Source organism: Orcinus orca, chromosome 19, assembly GCF_937001465.1.
Source record: "Orcinus orca chromosome 19, mOrcOrc1.1, whole genome shotgun sequence".
Taxonomy (NCBI): domain Eukaryota; kingdom Metazoa; phylum Chordata; class Mammalia; order Artiodactyla; family Delphinidae; genus Orcinus; species Orcinus orca.
In genome coordinates this window covers 36,549,466-36,573,138 of record NC_064577.1, presented here as the reverse complement: position 1 = coordinate 36,573,138, position 23,673 = coordinate 36,549,466, and the positions used below count along the sequence as shown (strand labels likewise).

Here is a 23,673-nt window from a genome sequence, read left to right as displayed (position 1 = left end):
ACAGATGACCTAAGACTATTATCCAGCATTAAAAATTTAGTTTTTATCAGCAAAAGCAAAGTAGTGAATCAAGATAAAAATTACTACTATCAGTTATTTTTAATATTTATTTGTTTGTTTATTTGGTTGTGTCGGGTCTTGGTTGCAGCAGGCAGGCTCCTTACTTGTGGCTCACGGACTCCTTAGTTGTGGCTCGAGTGCTTCTTAGTTGCAGCACATGGGCTCCTTAGTTGTGGCAGGTGGGCTCCTTAGTTGAGACATGCCTGTGGGATCTAGTTCCTGGATCAGGGATCAAACCCAGGCCCCCTACATTGGGAGCGTGGAATCTTAATGACAGTGCCACCAAGGAAGTCCCTACTATCAGTTTTTAATTATTATAGATGACAAGCAAATGTGCTTGTACCCATGTACACTTACAATGGGTGCATTTTATGGTATGTAAATTGTACCTCAATAAAACTTAAATATATGGAGCTAATTTTATTCACAATGAGCCTGTTTATAAGCCTGTAATTCCTACTTCCTCACACTATCTTCCTGGCCTATATGGCAATATAAACAGAAATGCCATGTAAGCAGTTCTTTCTACTGAGGTAGCAATTTATTTTTCTATATCAAGGAAGGAAAATGGAGAAATTCTCAGGAAAATCTCCTTAATTACTTACAACTCAATATTTCCCACTATTCTTTGTTCCACATGGGAATGACTAGGTCTAGAGAATTAAAATGGAGATAGAATAGGTCTCGTGGAAAACAAATATGTATAATTTTCAATGAGAGGCCATGTCTTCCTCTTCAACTCCACTCATAGAAACTTTGCACATGGGGTGCTTAATTTATGTAGGCCAATGTCTGACATATAGACTGCTTGGGCTTTAGACTTTTGAAACTTTTAGTAGCCGCATGAACCAAAATATCATTGCATTCTCTGGTGCTTCATTCACCTTGTTGACTTTAAGTGATATGATAAGTTCTCACTCTAGAGGAGTGGTTGAGTAAAATAGGAGCATCCATAAAATTGACTAATGTGCAGACATTAGCATGTTGTTATTAAAAATAGCATTTCAGGGCTTCCCTGGTGGCGCAGTGGTTGAGAGTCCGCCTGCCGATGCAGGGGACGCGGGTTCGTGCCCCGGTCCGGGAAGATCCCACATGCCGCGGAGCAGCTGGGCCCGTGAGCCATGGCCGCTGAGCCTGCGCGTCCGGAGCCTGTGCTCCGCAACGGGAGAGGCCACAGCAGTGAGAGGCCCACGTACCCCAAGAAAAAGAAAATAGCATTTCATTTTGTGATTCTTCATTTTTTCTGTGTGTGGCCTCTTTTGCCACAGGATTGTCCTTTTTCTGGGATTAAAGATTTAGGACCTATCTTGTTCACCACTGTAGTCTGACACATACTAGTTGCTCAATAAAATTTTATTGGCTAGATAAGTGAATGAAATAAACTAAAAGTCACCATATTCTGTGAAAAGCATCAATGAAGCAGAAATGTACAAAATTCCTAAATGGGAATGGTTAACCAGAGGATTTTACTTCTGGTATTTTATGTGAGTTGTCTGTTTTCACTCTTTCTGTGCCCCAATGGTTCTGGACCATTGAGCATCCAATAAAACTAATTTATTCATCCTCTCAACAAATATTTGTTGATCATATACTGTGTGCCAGGGACTAGATACATTTCTCTCCAGTGAAAAAGGACAAGGGATACTTTGGGTTTGAAAAACAAGTGAACTATGTAATAACAGGTTTGGTTCATGCAGATAGTACAGTTGTAGTGCAAAATGACATCACTGCTCTTCTCACACTGGGAAACTGGATGTCTTCCTTGTCTTTACTTTTAAATACCATGACCATAGAAGCCCTTCCTTATTATAAACTTTATCATTTAAATGATAAAATAGGGTCCATAGGCCAATGAATAATTCTTTGTACCATGAACTAATTCAAAGTTTCTCAAATCTTTTCACCACCAATGAGGACTTTCATAATTTTTATTGATAGGCCCTGTATTTTTGAAAAACTTTTCAGCATCACTCTATTCATTATCCAATAGCTTCTATCTCATTTTTTATTTATCAAATGTATATATATGTATGATATATATATATATGATATGTATACATATATATATATATATATATATATGCCAGAATTTCTGTTCAACGTGAGATAACTAATGTTATCACCCTTGATATAATTGCAGCTGTGTTTATAGAAGCTTGATGTTTTAGGTAACTAGTCAACATATTATTACTTATAAATTATTTGAAAACATATTATTACTTACAAATTATTTGAAATATTGAAAATAGTGAAACCCATTACTACCTGCTCAGACCTTTAAAGGTGTCGTGTTCCAGTGTTTGGAGCCTACTGAATGTGCTCAGGGTTTATCTGGAGAAAAGGGGTGTATTTCTGGAATATATACCAGGGTAAGACCACACAGATACAAGTGAATCTCAGCCAGCTCTGATTTGGGACCTAAGGATTAAAAACTTCTGCTGGGACACACCACCAAAAAAAACTATGAAAGGCAAAGGGTTAACTAACAGACACTTTACATGTAGACAAGTCCTCCGGGAAACAGAAGTTTTACATTCTCCAGCTTTCATCATACTGACCCTAGCAGCTGTGTGAACTCCAAGCCTCTAGCTAAGAATTAAAAGCCAGCTGAATCACCACATCTTTACACCAAATGAAATTATACTTCAGTCAAATTTTACAGAAAGAAAAATGTTTAAATATATTTTAAAGTAATAAGACAATTTCCAGAAATTAGGAAAAGAAGCATGCATCTGTTTAAAAAGAACACACACAGACACATACACACGTAATATAAGTTTACACCTATATATTATCACTGAACATATTTAGAAATTATACAGTATGCTATAGAACCCATAAAATCTCATTGGGGAAGGTGTAACATTGTGTTTGGTGGCAAAAAGGTTAGGATCCGTTGGGCTATTTATGACTGAAAGATAAATATATGAACTGAGTTTTTAATTAAAAACAGAGGCCTTGTAGTGTTTCCTTACTTAGACAGACTCTTTCTCCTATATTAGCATCTACTTAGGGAATGTTTCTATATTCTCTAATTCTTTGTTTCATATAAAGGGCCAGGAAGGAAAAATATAGGGTAAAAAGACTATAAAGATCTTTTTGACACCTCTGGGGCTCTCCAGCAATCCATGAAAAGTATGTACATTCCCTTTTGATGAAATTCCACAGTTTTTACCGTTGATGGGCCCTATTTGTAGGCCCTTTGGCACTGATATATGAATTTAATTCATTCAAATAGAGTTGTTAAAAGTAAATCTTTGAGAGAGAACCTGTGTGAGAGAGTTATATTTTGGTTTCAGTTGTTTAAACTTCATGATGGAGATGAGATCATCAGTAACTTTTTAAAAATAATGTTTCTGATATTGTCATTATCTAGTCATGTATTTGGAGAGCAGTAAACAGATTAACCTCTAGGTTTGGTTTTCTTTTTTAATTCACTTTACTCTTTTCTTCAGCTACCTTGACAAGCTATTCTGAAAACATGGAACGCACAAAATACGTTGGGGAAAGCAGTAAAGAATTAGGATCTGGAGGAAACATAAAGCCTTGGCAGTCTCAAAAATCCAGCATGGATTCCTGTTTATATCGAGTAGATGAAAACATGACGGCTTCCACCTATAGTCTGAATAAGATCCCAGAGAGGAATTTGGAAACAGTTTTATCACAGTCAGTACAGTCTATTCCTCTTTATCTTATGCCACGGCCAAATTCAGTAGCAGGTAAGTTTTATTTGTTTTAAATCACCATTTTATTGGCATATATATTGAAATGAAGATAAATTCTGCTCTGACAGTATTTAAATTTTCCATTCATCTTCTTCAACTAAGCTATTCTTTTATGTTTGGGTAACATACATGTGTATTATCTTTTTGAACCTGGGGGAAGGTTTGTGTTCTTTAAGTGATTGTTTAGTTCTGCTTCCAAAATATAAATATAAAATAGGGACTTCCCTTGCAGTCCAGTGGTTAAGACTTCACCTACCAAAGCAGGGGCTGCGGGTTTGATCCCTGCTCAGGGAGCTAAGATCCCACATGCCTCCGGCCAAAAAACCAAAACATAGAACAGAAGCAATGTTGTAACAAATTCAATAAAGACTTTAAAAAAAAAAAAGGTCCACATCAAAAAAAATCTTAAAAGAAAACCAAAATATAAATATAAAAACACATAAAATCAAAAAGAGAACCTATAAAGTATATTGTCAAGCTGTTAAAAGTCTTTTCTCACATCAGAAGTCTTTCAAATGATTTCACTTTGAGATTTTAGGTTTTAAAAACTTTCGTTTTAAAAAACATTATTTGAGAATTCCCTGGCAGGCCAGTGGTTAGGATTCTGAGCTTTCACTGCCAAGGGCCTGGGTTCGACCCCTGGTCAGGGAACTAAGATCCCACAAGCTGCGCTGTGCAGCCAAAATAAAATTTTAAAAACATTATTAAATTGAAGTATATTTCAGTCGAATTTATATTACCAGAAACATCACCTATAGTTTGAGAGAGTGACAAGCAGGCAAGAATTCAACTTCCCCATTCGAAGAGCTCAGTATTTTCACAGTACACTGGCTGTCTTACCATAGTAGAATCATCAGGTACCTACCTACATTGCTAAAGAATAACTCAAACACCACTAGCAGTCTCAGTCATAAGGGGATGATACAGATAATAAGTGGCTGGAATATGGAGCCATTATTCTTTAGCAGCTGTTCAGAACTACGTCAAGGGATATTTTTAATACAGCTAAGTTGCTGTTTAATAATTCAGACCAAGACTTTTGCAGAACGGTTGGGCATTCTGACATTTTCAAAATGCATCATCATCTGGACTTTGTCCATGCTACAAAATCAAAGTTATGTTTGTCTTTCTTACTTGCCTGATGAGTGTCAGGATGGGTTTATCTCACTGACACAAGATAATAAAATACTTATTGTAGTCAAGAGCTCTTTCCAGATGTAATTATTTATGTTACGCAGATGATGGTGTGATGCTTCTGCCTTTCCCATCTCCCTTCTGTACCTTTTCTAAACCATTACTCTTTGTTCCGTCCTCTGGAGACCATCAGCATCTGTCATCAGATGTGATTACGAGGAGCATGGCTCATCTGGAAGATCAGTAACTGCAGAAGATTCTAATATTAATTTTTCAAGATTATTCACTTTTATATAATGACAGAAAATTTTCTCTCCTGGGTTCTTTTAAATATGATGATCCCCAACCATGACATCATTTTTAGAATCCTAGACTGCTATAACTTATGAGAAATTGCTAGGCAAATTCAATCTATCCAAAAGAGAAGCATTTAAATCCTTGCTTACATAAAAATGGAAAATATAGCTACCAGCCTTAATGGTACATCCCAATTTACTTCTTAACCAAGTTGCAGTGATTTCTAAGAGAACTGGCTCTGTTATTTGAGAAGAACACTGAGCACTTAGTAGGAAACAGAGGTATAAGCTTCTTTTGTTCTCTTTTTAGTTCACTAAAGAGATTATAAAATACTTTTCCCTTCTTGAGAGTAAGTGTCTGTAAAGATTCATTATTTTACCCTATGCAAAAGCTAACTTTAAGTTTTACAAAAAGTTGTACAGGACTAATTAGACAGATATGATTCATCCCTCACTGTCTCTAAAGGTTTCTAACACTGTTGCTTTCCAGAAATTGGCATAAGGCAGCTGTCAAAAGCATCAATAAGTTATCAGACATTTCTCTAACTAATAGGTATTGAAGAAATTGACTGTATAGAACCCAGGTTTCTATACCAGGTATTTTAATCACCGGGTAAAAGTATAATTTGAAATATGTTTTTTAAAAAACTTTAAAAAGCAAGCAGTATTTTATCAGGTGAAGAGTACATTCTTCCATTATATGGATTGTAAGATTTTTGTCTATTTAGAATTTTATCTTGTAAGCACTGTTATTGTAGTTACTTAATAAAATCTATTAAATTGTGGTCAACTTTTAGGGAATTATTCAATTTGTGAATTTTTCAGACTTCTTAACTGCCTCTCATGGTATATTTTTGCAAACTGCCATTTAGCAACTTCACTGTTTGTAGTCGTCAACATACTTGTGGCTACAATTGTACTTCGGTAACTTTTTACATATCCATTGGAACAGTGACTGAAGCAAATATTAAGATTTTTTGGGAGAATTACAGGAGGGAATTCTAACTGACATCCATTGTTGTTTTGGTAACCTACTTGGCTACAGTGTGATAAATGCTATAATACAGTAATTTATGAAGTACCATAGGAACACAGAGAAGGAAGCATCTAAGTGCAAAGGGGAGAGTAGGGTAGAGAAGAACAGAAAACATCACAGAGAAGGACAAATAAGAATTCACTAGAAGGACTAAGAGAAGAAAGAGGAAGGAGGCACCAAGAAGTTAAAAAACCTGGCATATAATTGGTATTTCTCCATGACTAGGACCTGGGGTATATGGAAGGAATGGTAGAAAATGAGGTTGAAAGGGATGCCAAAGACCTTATGCACTCTGATGTTATGTTGGGCTTACTTTGTTGATAGTGAGTTTAAACAGGAGCCATATTATCACATTTGCAGTTCAAAAGAATGACTGTACGTATCCATCCCTTATAAGATAGACTGAAGGGCAAAAGCCTGGAGTTAGAGAAAATAGTTAAAAGCTTCTGGTATTGTGCAAAATTATAGTGAATTGAATTGCCAGGTTATATCAATAGAGTTGAGAGTGGCTTGAGAGATCTTCTTTTTTACCTTAAAAAATAACATTTATTAGATTTTTTAATACAGAGAGATATAAAGAAGAAAACAAAACAAGAAATGAGCTATAATCTCCTTGCCCAGTGGTTCCTGCTGACATATTCTAGAAATTAAAGATTCATATATATTATATAATATATGTAAAATAAAAATTCAGATTCAAACACAAAAGGAAAAGCCACTTTCCCCTCTCTTCTTAGTAAAACGTTAATATTATGATTCTTAAAAATATATATATTATACATACAATATTCATATTATATACATAATATAATATATAGCTACATGTGATTATAATATATGTAAGAGACATGTGAGGTCAAAAATCAATAAGATTTATACAAGAGAAATGAAAGCATATGTTCTTACCCAGATTTACACAAATCATAGCAGCTTTATTTGTAATGGCCACTAATTGTCAGTATCCCAAATGCCCATCAACAGGTGAATGGATAAACAAATTAAGCATATCTTTACAGTGAATACTACCCAGCAGTAAAAAGAATGAACTGATACTGCAACAACATGTATGAATCTCAGAATAGTTAATGCTGAGTGAAAGAAGCCAGAGTTTTAAAAAGTACATACTGTATGATTACATTTATATAACATCCTAGAAAATGCAAACTAGTCTATAGGCACAGAGGGTCTCTCTTGCAATACAACCATCTGCACGCGCGAGTTTCACCGACCCTCTTTGTATGACCCTGTGGGAATTGGGGCTCATAACTGACACAATGTCGATACTCTGGCTACTGTTACTCCTCTGAGTAATAAACTGTCTTTCATTTATGACTTAGATGTCTCATGTCTTCTTCCTCAAACATCCAGGCTTGTTAGCTTACAAGTAGGATAAAATATCAGATCCTTCACAGTTCTTGACAATGAAATACCATTATACCCATACCTAAAAAAATTAAAAGGAACGGCAATGCCAAGTGTTCCTGAGGATGTGATGCAATTGGAATTGTCATACATCGCTGATGGGGGTATATTAATAAATTGGCATTACCACTTTGTAAAGCTGCTTGGCAAGATCTGTTAAAGGTGTATAAAGCTATATGTGCATGTTATCTAAGACCTAGCGATTCCACTCCTGCATAGACTAGCCATCAAAAATAAGTCCTTATATTCACCAAAAGACAAATATAAGAATGTTCATATCAGTTTTAGTTATAATACCCAAAAGCTGAAATTAATCCACATGTCCATCAACAGTCTTGATGAATTGTGTACAACAATGAAAAAGAATGTACTACTGCTATAGACAACATCGTGGAGAGTGCACACTATATGAAGTATGTATATTTATATAAAGTTCAGAAAGACAGACAAAACTATGGCACTTCTGTGGTGAAGAACTAAAGTAGTGGTTACCTTTGGTGGGAGTATCAATTAAGGGAGCCTTCTATATCTTGATCTGAATGGTGGTTGCATGGGTGTATACATAGATAAAAATTTATTGAGCTAAATACTTAAGATTTATGTACACTATGTATATAAATTATACCTCAACTTAAAATACATATAAAGTATATATTTAAGCTCTTGTCTTTCTAGAAGGGTTTTCCTTTGTCTTTGGTTTAGAAATAGCAGTCCTAGGTGACATCACTAGATCTTTGAAGGAATACCTATTTTTAGTGTTGATTAAAAATATCCAAATAACTTCAAGAAGTGGATGATTTATTTAAGGTGTATCAGAAGTTTGTTCCTTTTTCTTGCAAATAGTATTCCATTGTACGTCTCTCCCTCATTTTATCTGTCCATTCACCAAGTTGATGGACATTGAGGTTTTTTCCATTTTTTAGCTATTGTGAATACTGCTGCTATGAACATTCTTGTGCCAGTCTTTGAATGGATATATATTTTCATTTCTCTTGAATAGATACCTAGGATTGGAATTGCTGGATCATAGGGTAAATCTATGTTTAACTTTTTAAGAAACTGCAAAACCGTTTTCCAAAGCGACTGCACCACCCACAGTGTGTGGAGACTCCTGTTTCTCCACCTCCCGTCTACCATTTGTTATTGTCTTACCTCTTATTATGGTTATTCTAGCAGATGTGAAATGCTGTCTTGTGGTTTTAATTTGCATTTTCCTAGTGACTAATGATGTTGAGTTTATTTTGTGTGCTTATTAGCTATTCATATATCTTCTCTGGTGAAATAACTATTTTTTTATGGGCTGTCTGTCTTCCTATTATTGAGTTGTTAGAATTTGTTGTATATTCTGCATACGAATCCTTATCAGAGATGTGTTTGTAAAATATTTTCTCCCACTCTGTTGCTTATCTTTTTGTTTTCTTATTGATGTATTTTGAAACACAAAATTTTTTAAAATTTTTATTCCTTTATTGAAGTATACTTGATTTACAATGTTTCAGGTGTACAGCAAGGTGTTTCAGTTATACATATATATTTGTATGCTCTTTCAGATTCTTTTCCATTATAGGTTATTACAAGATACTGAATACAGTACCCTGTAGGTCCTTGTTGGTTATCTATTTTATATATAGTAGCGTGTATCTGTTTATCCCAAATTCCAAATTTTTCCCTGCCCCCTCCCTTTCCCCTTTGGTAACCATAAGTTTGTTTTCTATGTCTGTAAGTCTGTTTCTGTTTTGTAAATGAGTTCATTTGTATCGTTTTTTAGATTCCACATACAAGTGGTATCATATGATATTTGTCTTTCTCTGTCTAGCTTACTTCACTTAGTATGATAATCTCTAGGTCCTTCCATGTTGCTGCAAATGGCACTATTTCATTCTTTTTTATGGCTAAGTAATACTCCATTGTATGTATATACCACATCTTCTTTATCCATTCATCTGAAACACAAAAAATTTGATGACATCAATTTATCAGATTTTTCTTCTGTGGACCATGCTTTTGGTGCCATTTTTTTTAAATCATTTTAACAGAAAGTAAAACTGTTTATCTCAAGTATTATAAAACACTGATTTTTCTTTGTTATTGGAGTTTATTTTAACTCAAGTACTGAAAAATACTTCCTTACATACTTAAATGCTTTCTTCCTTCTTTTTTTCCTTCTACCCTCCCTCATGTTAAAACATAAATAAAAGGGATAATATTAGTCTAAATTGTTATTCCGATAAACCTTAATTATTGATTAGTTTTTCATCTATCACAGTGGTCATCTCATAACACTGGCCTTTCTGGCTAGCAGAGATTTTTCAGATTCCTAAGCAGTACTGATCATGCTTCTTCAATAGATCTGTCCTGGAGAATAGGATTTTATATTGTTGGAGGAGCACTTACTGACTATGTTGAACAAAATACTTCATCAGAGAATTATTTCTTGTCAATGTTGAATGTAATACAAACAGACCTGCTATTGCCTACAGGGCAAGTCATAGGTCAAGGAGTAGTGTGTATGGGAAACCATGTATCTGTATCTGTAACCATGTTCTGTATCTGGAAACCATGGTTTCAGATCCTCACACAGAGGCAGGAAAGTAAACCAAACGACTCAATTATTTTCAGAATTTAATAGATTATAGGTTGAAAGTGTTTCCAGAATGTAGAAGGACAAAATTACTTTCACCAGCTAACTGTATAATGTGTGTAAATATTTGATAAGACCACAATCTCTAGTAGCTTAAGTGATTAGATACCTAAATCAGTTTTTACAGTAAATTGTATTAGCTCAGGAGGGTCCTCTCTTCTCATTTTAGCTCTAGATATATATGTTTTCCTTTACTTTCTAATGTACGTAGAAGTGGTTCCCCAAACTGGGGGAAGATCAAATACTCAAATCTCCTTGGTGAACAGGAATGATTGATGATTTCAAATATGAGATGAGTTTGAAATAGGGAAAAGAGTCAGTATATTTTACTTATTAAATTGTTCTAAGTATATGAATGGGGTTGGGGACTGATGAATGCCAGTAATAAAAGGCTTTGTTCAAACTCAGCTTTTAAATTTCCTTCTTTTTTAAACTTTATCTCAGTATGAGTGATATAATTATTTATTTTAGAGACCAATTAATGTTGAATAATGATATGAAAATACCATTTTCATCACATTTTTAAAACCTAGGGAATTAGTTGTTTAATTGGTCCTTGCTGTGTTATAGACTTCTCCCCACCTGGGGAAGAGAAGCATCCTCTTTAGCTTGAGCTTTGTGGCGTCTTTACAGGACCACATTTGTCACGACCAGGAAATTGTCAAGGAATTATATGAGGCTGATGCTGGAGTGAACTCTGAAGAGTAAAACTGTCTGTGTTATTCCATAATTCTTGATTTTAAAGAGAATTGGAAAGGATATGTGGCTTTTATAACACTTTTATTTTCAGGGAATGGAGTCAGCACATATAAAATGTTTATGGTGATTTATTTTTTTTAATATTTTCTGAGATTTTAACTCACTACAGTGTATTGAAGTAACATATGTAATGAAATTTTTTAAACAATCATGTACTTTTTATTGATTATGAAAGTAGGTCTGATTGAATAAATATATTGGTCAGTTAGATTTAGCTATATACCTTTAGCAACATAAAGATTCTTAAACAAGTGAAGTCTAAAGTTAATGTACCAATTAAAAGCTCCATATACCACAAATGAAAATAGTACTATTTACTGAAAACATAAAAACTTTTATCTTGAATGATGAAGTGATTAAAGGTGAGTTTTGGCAGTCTAGCATTAAAGGTTGGGTTTTTCCTGGAGCAGCTCAGTTTTCTGAATATAAATTTAGAAGTTTATGCACCTTTAAATTAAAATCGTAAAATATGAAAAAATCAAAACTGTCTTTTATTGTTCTCAAAATGTAAATCACTGTTGCATATTTTTAAGCCTGTTGTGTTGGAAGGAAGCAGAGAACCCTTGTGGACTTGTGGTTGCATGGCAGAAATTATCAGAGTAGGCTGTCTGTGGTCATCCTTGATGTCTTAAAATGAGATTGGCAATGAATTGGAGGGATATGAGAAGCAGGAAATGTTCACTTACAACAGCTGTCCTCAGTGCTTTGTGTGAAAATGAAGAGTCTATCAGGGAAACATGCAAACAACAGAAGTCAGTTAAAATATAAACTCTCACCATCTGCTTCTTAATGTTTGGTGCTGCACATTTTCCTAAGAGAAGGATCTTAAGAATCAGGTAAATGCAAAATGGGAATCCTGGGGGATTTAAATGAATCCAATCGGAAACTGTAATAAAGATTTTACCAAAAAGAGTAAAATCAGAAATGGGCTTTTCTGCAGTCAGAATGTTGGCTTTATGAATCAAGGGTGTAAGAACAGCAGAGTGGCTTCTTGCCCAGGCTGTAGCAAACATAAAGTGTCATTCCAGGCTCCCTGCTCAGGTTAGCCAGAATGGCAATTGTGCTACTAAAATCTGTTTGCATTAGTGGCAACTGATATAAGAAGAAACAATTTAAACTGATTCCAAACTCTGTAATACAGAGTTGCCTCTGGAATGTTTTGTACCAAATGTCATCTGCTGGATTTCTTCCTGCCCACTTGTGTATTAAATTCAAAAAGTATGTCAGTTAAATGTTCTGTAAATGAGTCAGCTGTTCCAATCTGATGAAATCTCAGAAAAATATATGCTCCCTTTTTCCACTTCCCTCTTCCTTCTCTGAAAACAAGGATTTTTAATGACATAGATTTTATGGGCTTACTTTTTTAAAGCATTTTCTTTTTACATAAAACTTTTTATTGTTGACTTGTTTTTCCTATTTCATCAGTTCACTTCAACTTACCTGATTAATTCTTATATTTGTATCTAGAAAGTGTTCATTAAATATTATAGTATTGATTTAATTTGACAGAATTATCTCAAAAAAATTGCCAGGACAATTTCACAGTAAGAGTAGCACTACAAGGTGGGAATATATGTGTCCCTATAGATCTATCACTGGTGTTTTTATGGGATGATGATGTACAAGGCATTGTTGTTATAGCCACCTCCTTCATCCTTAGCTTTCAGATAACCCAATGAGACAAAACCTAATTTGTTATTCATTGATTGTTTAAATATAGGCAAAACACAACGTGTATGTTAAATACAATTATTTAGTCATTAGAATAGCACTTATTGAGCATATGTTATATATGCCAGGCACTCTTCTAAGCACTTGAGAATCATCAATAAACAAAACAAAGATTCTCACCCTCGTGGAACTTACATTCTCACCAGGGAAAGTAAAATAAACAGAATAAATAAGTAATTTATATAGTATTCAATACAGTAGAAAATGATATGTGTTATAGAAAAAAGTAAAGGATCAGCAGTACCTGAAGAAAGATTTTATGAACATCATTGGAGCCAAGCATATTACCATAGTGATGTCTGTTAAACATTAAGCAGAGCAATGAGGAAGGTGAGGATAGAGCCAGACAGATTTCTAAATCTAAGTAGGACTAGCCTGGAATTTAGTTCTGTATTGAGCATTACGTGTAGGGCACTCTGATTTACTCTAAAGGAATGTAGTTATCAAAGAAGAATCAGACATTTCCTAGTTGCCCTCAAGAACCTACCATAATCTAGTAAGGGAAGACAGACATGTAAACAATTAGCTGAATAACACAAGTTCTAATTAGCCATATATGTATACGGTTGCTGAAAGGGAGAAGCAATTAATTCTGCCTGGGGGATCTATCAGGGAAGCAGAAAAAGTGTAGCCTGAGCAAATTTTGACAATGAGTGAGATGTTTGGCAAAGTATGACAAAGACTTTTTCTCAGAAATTGGCTTGCAAATAGAAAAGATTCATGTGACTACGCCGGAGAGTACAACTACGTACAATAAGTGAAACAAAGGCCACAGCGCATAGAATTTCAGATCTCCTGGCTGATCTTTCCAGTATTTGTCTGCCAAGTCTTTAAATACTATATTTGAAGGGACAAGAATTTTGAAAATGATGAAGCAGAAAGAAACTGAAAATAAGACTAAGGAAAACAATTTAATAAGGAAAAGAGGCAGTAAAGAAATTATTTTGGATTATTTGATAAAATAGTGATAGATTCAGAGATCAGAGAAAAAGATATTATTGCCAAAATAAGAAAAAGAATGAATGTTTTAAGAGACTTAGGTAACACTAACCATAACTCAGTTGCAGTCTAGAATAAAGCAGTAATTCCCCATTGGCTGGTTCAGAGCTATAGTGCTTGATACTGAATATCTCTGCTTTTCCTTAGTTCAGTTTGCCTGTGAGTATTTGGACTTGTAAAGGAATGACCTGTTTTTCAGTTCGGTTATTGCAATATTTTTTCTTTTTCTTCTAATGTCATTTATCTGAGTTGAGAAATGTGCTGATTCCAAAATATATTTTACTACATTTCTTGGTTTTGTGAAAAAAAGCAATAGAACAACTGATGTTCATTTTTCTAGGAATTACTATGGTAAAGCTTAGTTTAGTAAAACTTGTTAAGTTCACAGTAAACATTTACATTTTATAAAAGCTGTCAGTAGCTCATCATTTAATATAAGAAGTTGAACCTGTGAAACGAAGGCTGTGCCAGAAGATTTTTTTAATACAAAGAAATTAAAATGGATTATGTAACTGCTATTTAACTTAAATCTATACTCCAAGTATAGATCTCCCATAGTTTAATCTTTAAAAGATTCATAGATGGATATAACATATAAAAAGGAAAGACTTTAGGCTTCTTTTTTTAACAAAGCTTTTTGCTCCACTTCATGTTGTGTATTTCTATATCATTCTACCTACTGTTAATGAAATATATATTCTCTTTTTATTAAAACATATCAAACCATCTTAGTGTGTTAGCATATAGACCCATTTTAGTAAAAGTACCCTGCTAGAACCTTGCTTTAAAATCATATAATATACCATTAATATTGCCATAATGATAACCAGAAATTTCTGTCACTCATCCAGCTGTTACAGTTTTTATTTGAATTTTGTTTTAATGTGAATAAAAGAAAATAAAAAATTCTCATTGTCATTGGTCTTTTCATATTACTCTTCAGTTTATCAGCTTAAAAAGTACCTTATAAGTATTTTTCTTATTAAAAAAATAACAAATTTGGACTTTTGTTTGTTCTTTTGTTTCTTCTGCGGAAAATTTTGAAGTGCAGAGATTTATTGGTCTGTGACATGCAGGGCACCTTACTATGCATTGGCAAGGCCTTTATTGCCCAAGTTTGATCACTGCTCTTTGAAACCATAAAAAACAGAGAATTGAGGGAAAGTGACAAAGATGAAGAAGGAATGAAAAATAAGCTTTTTAAGAAAGAATTAGATTTGTTTAGGTTTAAAAGGAGAGGAGGGTACAATGCAAATAGTGCTCACTGGATTGAGAGTTAAGATAGCTGGTTTCCAGGCCTGGCTCTCCAGTGAATAAGTGAGTCACCGTAGATAAATGACTTCACTGTCTCCTAAACTGTGAAAGGAGGGGATCTGACTAGATTGGGGTCAGCTAGTATTTTAGGCTTTGCAGGACATATGGTCTGTGTCGAAACTATTCAACTCTATGGTAAACAGCTATTTAAACAAAGAGGCAAGGCTGTGTTCCAGTAAAACTTTATGCGACAGGCCAGATTTCATCCACAGGCCATAGTTTGCTGACCTCTAGTCTAGATGGCCTTTAAAACATCTTTTACATCTGCGTTCTGTGATATTGCTTTATTATCAACATCACGTAGTAAAAGAATTGCTGTTCAGTTATTTTCTATGCTATCTCAGCCAGGGGCTAGCCAGGAGACGGAAACCACCCAGATATTTTAACAGAAGATGTTATATATAAAGAATTGTTAACTAGGTTTTAAAGAACTGAAAAGGTAAAAGAGAACACTGAGATATCATGGACTTAGCAACTTCAGGAAGCAGCTACCACTTCTGAGCCTGTAAACGAGAAGAGGTTGGGATGATTAAACCATAGAAGCTTGGGGGAGAGGCCCCACAAAGCTGAAACAAACATCTCTGTGAAGGGGCCATGCTCAGCTGATGCTAATATTTCTGAGTTCCAAGGAGGGCTCTGTGGGGACAGGACTTCTGGGGGCTGCCCACCCCCCACCTTTTTTTTTTTTTTTTTTTTTTTTTTTTGGTAGCTACACACATATGGATAAAGAACCTAGCAAAAGAAAATAGACTTTGGTTAAAACAGGAGGGATTGTATGAAACATAAGAAAGAACTAATTCACAGAACCAAATTAGAACCAGTGGGGATGGTGTAATTGTCCCCAGTGTTTTTAAATAAGAGATTAGAAAGTTATCTATTCTGGATAGTTTTAATTTCAGAATGCAGAAATCGAGATTATCTTTTATTCTTCTGATATTTATTCTCTTTCTGTCTCTGGTGTGTCATGTGTCATTTGGCTTCCCTTTCTTGGTTTAAGTTCCCTGGACTAGCTTTCAAAGACTTTTATTTCCTTATAGAAACTATATGTATAATTTGGATAAATTCCTTTTGTGTGGGTTTCCAGTAGATCCAGGTAAATAAGACAGTTGAGGTAATTGAAGGGTGAGGGGAATATATGTCTCTTGCACTTGTTCTTATTCTTTTCTCTCTCCCTCTCCCTCTCTTCGATTTTCTCCATCTTTTCTCTCTCTTTTTCAGCTCATGGAGCTCTTTGTAACTGACTTTGTGCCATTCATCATAGCCCTCTTTATGTTATTGTTATGTCCTACCTTGACTGAGGATGTGGACATTGCTTCACTGGAGCTCAGCAGCCAAGAGTGATCTCAGTTTGCTTCCCTTCACCCACTCCAAAATGTCCCAGAGGTAGACTAGCAATGAAGCCAGCGAGGGCACCAAGAACAGAGCCTGGCGCACAGGAGTCTCTCAGTAAATAATTGTCATGGAATTACTGAACTAACCCCCCCAGCACAGTATCTTACATAGTTGGCAACAGATTGAATTAACGGTTTAATTAATCACGTATGAGCTCTAAATAACCATTTTCTGATGGAAGTTTGGGGTTTTTTTTCTTTCTTGTTAAAAGCTTTTTGTCTTCAGCACTTCCTGATTCTTGGACTCAATAGCTCTCAGTATGTAGCAGTGCCGTTTTACCCCCATCTTCTGCCATTTTCTCTTTCTCTTTCGTGGCTAGGTTAGGGGTTAAAGGATTTATAGATGCAGTGGGAAGCCACTGTTACTTGACCTTCATCTTCAGAGAGCAACAACATGTTCTTTGGAATTCATGGACATTGGCAGTTCCCTAAATGCTATCTGGCAATTCTCTGTCCGTTGTCCCAGGTGCCCGCCTTTCCATTATATACATATATATACACACATGTGAAAATTGTTTTTAGGATGTTTTCATATTTCATTCTTTACCGTGAATGGGAAATGTTGAAAATAGAGCTTCATGGTTCTTTTCTAGCTTAATATAATTTGGAACAGATTTCTCCACTGATGTTTATACAGATGGGATTTGTGACCCAAAAGAAGCAAAAACTAATAATCCTTGTTGTCAGGTACTAATGTGTTTGCCAACTTGTTGCTAGTATTCTCTATAAGCTCAGGCACTTGATAGTAGTGAAGGAGCCGCAGACAACTCTTGACATGTTTTCCTGGCACATGTTCCAGACACTGATGAGGACTTTGAGTTGAGCAAATTCTCAGTAAATGTATCTGCTCTGATTCCGAAGTCTGGAGATACAGACTAACTGACAGTTTTCTAAACTTAGGTATTCTGACTAAACTCTTCTGTCTTATCAGCCACAAGCTCCACCCACTTGGAGGACCTCGCTTACCTGGATGAGCAGAGACATACACCTTTGAGAACTTCTCTTCGAATGCCAAGACAGAGCATGGCCGGTGCTCGCACACAACAGGATTTGAGAGGTTAGAACCACAAGAGGGCTTTGCATGGGGATGCCCAGGGGAAAATGGAAATGGGCAGTAGGCAAAAAGTTCCTTTGTTTCCAATTTCCACACCTATTTAAGCCTCCCTTAAGTGAGCATGTAACCAGTTCATTTCTGCTGAATCTAGAGAGAAAGATGAACACAAATACGTTGTACTCATCATCATAGAAAGGCAGTGTAATTACCAACAGTTGGAAGCATTGATTCCTTGAAATTCTGAAAGAAAACAAGTGGAAAGGGCTGGGGTTGATGGGGGAAATAACCTTTTTAAGGTCCTGGATTTTAGAAGTAATTGTTGACCAATTTCAGCCCTAGCCCTATTGCAGGTGAACTTGATGCTGCTAATTTGTTTCACTAGAGAATGCATTTCATTTACATTCTAGCGGCCATTTCTAGTGACATACAGTACTTTTATTTTCTTAGAATTTTAGTGCTTCTAGTCCTGTCCTGGCAACATCTAAACAACTTATCCTTTTCCCATTCAGACACCTGTTTTTTGTGCATGCTACATGCTTCTGCAGTCAGGAACCTGACGTTTTTGAAGACTTTTCATTTTGTTATAACCACAGTCTAGTTGAGAGGCCTGTTATTGGTGTCTCTGCTTGTGCCTCTTGTTTGTTCAAGTGAACCAAACTGTCTGTGATAGTCTTAACAGATGGTCTGCTTTCTCTAGTATCTAGTAATCCATAGCTCTACTACATCAGGTGCATTATTTATTTTATCTTATAGATTATTTGCATCTTTGCTTTGCTCTTCTCCTCACCCCTTGTCCTGTGCCCTACTCTAATCTGTGTAGTGCCACATGCATAACTCACACAGGAAGGGACTCAAACATGCCTGCTGTCCATTCTGGAAGTCATTATGCTGACCGTTTTTCACTGATGGCTCAGAAACTAGGAGCATAAAATAATTAGTTGTATTGCTACAATTACCATACCTCCCATCAACAGTGGTGAGTTGATGGCCTCAGTCATGGTTTTAGTTCCCAATCCTATCCATCCTGCTGGCCGTTTCTTCAGTTAGCCACATCTTAGTTGCTTATCCCAGAAAGTGGAATTATGTCAAGTATTACTTTAGTGCTGCTATACTGATCATGTCCAAAGCCTGAATAAATTTATTCAAAGGCCAACTAAATTATTTGTGCCCTGACCAGAAGGCATAATAAAGAAGATAGGATATAACTATTGATCTATATAGACCTTCAGATTTGATTGAAAATCTGCCACATTGGCATCACCTTGCATTGCATTACTGAAAAACATACTGACATTGTTGATTTTATTTTCTGCTTTGCTAGTCATTGAATAATGGATTTTATACTACGTCAAAAACAAACTTAATGACAGATTCCAGCTATGTATTTTTGAGAACTCTTCGTGTTGGGTTTTATTGATACTTGATGACACATGTCTACTTCCAGTATCTAAAGATTTTAGTAAGGTCTTCGACAGATACATTCTGGTGAGCTTGCTGTTTACACATAGATATCAGCTGTGTATAGAATACAATGAAAATCTTTTCCATTTCACTGAGCTTCAGCCTAAACATTCAGTAAAACCAAAGTGCCTCCAAAGATTTTTCCAAAGCATACCTAAATCTTTAGGAAGCTCTCCACCTGACTAATGCAGTCCTAACAAAACTAATTTCATATCCCTTGCGGATAGGGTTTCAACTTACTGCTTACATTAATACTTAAAGATGGAGTTTGTCCGTTGATGAGTGTGCTATGGTATTAGTGTTTCAGTTCCTTAAAGCTGTCTTTTCTTTCAATAAGTTTTCTTTTAGCAGTCCAAAGGGTTGGAACATGCCATCCAGTTGAGTGTATTAATCCGTAAGAGAGAGGGTGTTTACTAAGTATTTTATCTTCTAAAATTAGCATACTTTTATTTAGAACTTTGAAGCCCTAGACAATAACCTTCCCTCAAAAACATGTTATCTTGATTACTATTTACAAATGAACTCTGTAGCTTAGACATTAACAAGAAAGGAAAGCAAACTTGGACAGATTTTCCTTGTGTTTCTGTAGACCTGTTTGGCAAGCCTTTATAATTTGTGGTTATTATATCCAAAACAGTACACTTTACTATAGAAACAGAATCATATTGTTTTCCTGGTATAATTTTAAAAAATCATGTCACATCATGTTTTCTACTTTTATTTTAAGGAACATACAAATTGCAGTCATATTTCCATTTTATATCTTCTGCTAACTCTGGTTATGATTGAAGTAAAACAACTTTACCCCAAAAAAGTAATAAAGTGATTGAAAACTTTTTTAGTGTACATTAAGGTATCTCTTTCTACATTAGAGGTATATCTTTCTGTATTTTAAAGTATAACTCAAACAAGTCCTATGAAATAGTTTTTAAATCACAATTCCGGTTTTAAATGACCCTGGATCTTCAGAAGAAGGTAGTTAATGGTCATGTACACTGTAGTATATCCAGTGGGTACTAAATTAACTGACTGATTTCAAGTACAGAGATTATCTGAAGCAAAATCACTGTGATATATGAAGAGATGGCAAGCATTTATTGGGCCCTTCATACAGGCAGTCCTGCACTATTTTGTTCAGAGCAGTGGTTCTCAAACTTTTTGGTCCCAGGACCTCTTTCCACCTTAAATTATTGAGGACCCTAAAAAGCTTGTGTTATATGAGTTGTATTGATTCATATTTACCATATTAAATTAGAACTGATAAATTGTTAAAATACCTATTCTTTTTTTTTTTTTTTTTAATAGTAGACACATTAAGTGTTAATGTAAGCTCTGGAAAATTCCACCCTACCCTTGTGAGAGAATAAGAGTGGAAAAAGACAAATAATCTCTTAATATTATGAACACAGTTTTGCCTTTGTGGACCCGCGAAAGTGTCTTGAGAAGCCCCAGGGGTCCCAAGATCACACTAAGAAAGACTGGTTTAGAGGATACCATTGTAACTGAAGATAAGTTTTATGCCTTTAAGGATCACGCAGCCTGTTTACAGAAATGTGGAAAAGTGTAGTTTGAGAGTTGGTTAGAAGTTATTCATGAACATGGTTTAATAGTACAGGCATAGTTCATTTAACAGTTATCTTAATAATAACTGCAGTTGTTTGATAATAATAATAGTCTTTTGACTGCTGAAGCAGAAGTTGCTGAGGTAACCCATGAGCTACAGTTTGGATCTTCAAGTTCAGTATTAACATTAACATTTGCTTCATTAGTAAAAAGTCTTTTTTTTTTTTTTTTTTTTTTACTTCTCAAGACAGCTGTTTTGAACAACTGTTCTCCCAAAATTGATGTTTCCAGAGACCCAGCCCAACAGTGGGGAGGAGGTCACATAAGTGCACTGTCCAGGATCTTAGTGCAGCAAGTCAGTAGATTTCTAGCTGTCAACCATCCAAGAGCTTGAGCTCTAATGACAAAATAGTTACAGTAGATTGTGTCCTAATGCAGAGTATACAGCTAGTTAACCTACTACATGTGCCTTTTAAGTCCCAAAGCCTAATGTCCTTGACAGATATTAATTTGAAATCTTAAAGTTTTTAAGTCAAGTTTTTAAAATTATTTTCAGGGTCCATTTTTAATTTAATCACCTTGTGTAAATGTGGAGTCATGCTAGACCTGAAACCTCTCACTCTCTCTGACCACCTTAATGGAATCTCTTTTTACCCAGATAAAGAAAGAAACTGTTTACTGTCCAGTAAACGGGAAGAAGAGGATGTTGGTTTTTATGGATAAATGTAATAAATCTGAAGAAAGAATATATAAATGCAACCAGGGGAAGTTAAAATACACAAAGCAGGGCTTCCCTGGCGGCGCAGTGGTTGAGAGTCCGCCTGCTGATGCAGGGGACACGGGTCCGTGCCCCGGTCCGGGAAGATCCCACATGCCGCGGAGCGGCTAGGCCCGTGAGCCATGGCCGCTGGACCTGCGCGTCCGGAGCCTGTGCTCCTCAACGGGAGAGGCCACAACAGTGAGAGGCCCGCGTACCGCAAAAAAAAAAAAAAAAAAAATACACAAAGCAAATCATAGCATAATGACTTTGAATAGTAGCTACTTGGGGTAAATTAACAACAGATTATTATTGCTAAGACTCTGGAACCTGCCTGATGTGAAATCATCATCACAGTACTCTGCTTAAAGAGATTATACATTCCTAATTAAAACTTCATTTCTCAATATGTGTTGGCTTCCTTAGGACTTTTACTAAATCCCATTACATAAATGGCCATTCACAGGCATTGGATTTAATTAATAGCTGCTTTAATAGATACTAGGTTGGGGCGTATGTGCAAATGATGGTCTGACTCATTGGCAGAACTGATGTGAAATTGACCCTGACAAAGTTCACTTGGCTTTGTCAAAGCAAAAAATTGAATTTTTATCAAATAAAATCAGTGTTTCATGCCATTTGTGAGTCCCCTACTTTTCCAAAACAATGAATCCTTTCTGAAGATGGCTAAGATGTATGTCATGAAGCTAATAATCTTGCATTAGCCTACTGAGTCATACATCCCTGAGGTTGCTTAGTCATCTTGATCATTGCCTGGCTAGCTCTCACATTTACAAGGGAATATTTCCATCAGTCTTTTCTATCTCACTGGTCATTGTTTTATTTTTCCAAGATAAGATTTCTTTCTTTTTAGGTAAATCGAAAATCCAGAAATAAAGTTGCATGCACATAACTGCCTATATATAAATATTAGGGTAGATTGTAAGCTTTAGTTGTATGAGGTGATCCTCTCACCTCCAGCCAGCTCTTTTGCAAAGTACCCTAAAATTTTAAAATGCAGTACTCAAACTGGATGTCTTTGTCTGCTAGAAAACTGATTTATACATTTTGGAGTAGCTGTCGTTTTTTAAAGCAGATCACTACTTGTTAAAGTAGCTCCGGATCAGTACACAGATCTGGTTTTTATATAAACCAGCTTTAGTTGGTAAATCTGTCTTAAAATTTGAAAGCACAAACAGTGGCTAATATACAACAAAGTTCCTCCACAAGACCTGAAAGGGAAAATTAGCCTTTGGGAAAGAGAAGAGTCTATAAACCATTTAATCTTCTAACAGGGCACGTGTTGACCTCTCGCATTAAATAACACACTACTTAAAGAAAGGCTGTGGAGTAACATGAAAGAAATTCTAATCGTGATATCTAGTTCTGCAAGAATAAATCACTGAAAATATTTTTAAATGCCTTAAGTGCAATAAAGAAAAATAACTATTAAGCCATTTTTATGTTTTGATCTAAATTAGATTTAAAGAATAGCTTCCCAGTTAATCTTTCTATCATTATATTCTCCAAAAGTGACTAAATCTTATTAAACTAACCATAATGCCAGTAAATTTATTTAGGTAACACTTTGTAAAACATTTTTGATTCAGTAAAATGATCTAAGCGTTCCAATCTTGCAGTATGTAATAAAAGATTTTTTATGTAATAACTTCCCCAGATACTAACAAAATATAGCACAGGAGAATTTCCTTTGTAGGGCCATAGCTGTTTCATCACTGAGTGTTCACTTTAAAAATGTTGAATCTGGGTTTCCCTGATGGTGCAGTGGTTAAGAATCCGCCTGCAAATGCAGGTGATACGGGTTCGATCCCTGGTCCAGGAAGATCGCACATGCCGCGGAGCAACTAAGCCCGTGTGCCACAACTACTGAGCCTGCGCTCTAGAGCTCGTGAGCCACAACTGCTGAGCCCGTGTGCCACAACTACTGAAGCCCGCACGCCTAGAGCCCGTGCTCCGCAGTAAGAGAAACCACCACAATGAGAAGCCTGCACACCGCAACACAGAGTAGCCCCCGGCTCACCACAGCTAGAGAAAGCCTGCGTGCAGCAACAAAGACCCAATACAGCCAATTAATTAATTAATTTTTTTAAGTTTAATCTTAAATTTCAAGTAATTAGCCAGTTCTGATTCCCCAATAAAAATCTCACCTTCAAGACCAACAATCTAATAGCACAAAACTATGTTGACATAGTTATATAATTCTTTTATCAGATGTTTCACATTTTAAAAGGTTTACCATTTTTATACTTTCCCCACATTTTGAGATATTAAGTGTGAGGAAACATGTGAAAAGTAGCAACATTTAGGAG

At 35.6% G+C, this 23,673-nt stretch overlaps 1 protein-coding gene across 9 annotated transcripts in view; it reads left to right on the top strand.

Annotated features, from left to right (window-relative positions):
* TANC2 (tetratricopeptide repeat, ankyrin repeat and coiled-coil containing 2) overlaps positions 1–23,673 on the top strand; it is a 357,408-nt gene that overhangs the window by 219,775 nt on the left and 113,960 nt on the right. For all 9 annotated transcript variants that reach the window (XM_004275661.3, XM_049701636.1, XM_049701638.1 and 6 more), the window contains 2 exons: positions 3,516–3,779; positions 17,440–17,565. In XM_004275661.3, coding sequence (XP_004275709.1) covers positions 3,516–3,779; positions 17,440–17,565 — 390 coding nt within the window. The remainder of the gene's footprint in view (positions 1–3,515; positions 3,780–17,439; positions 17,566–23,673) is intronic.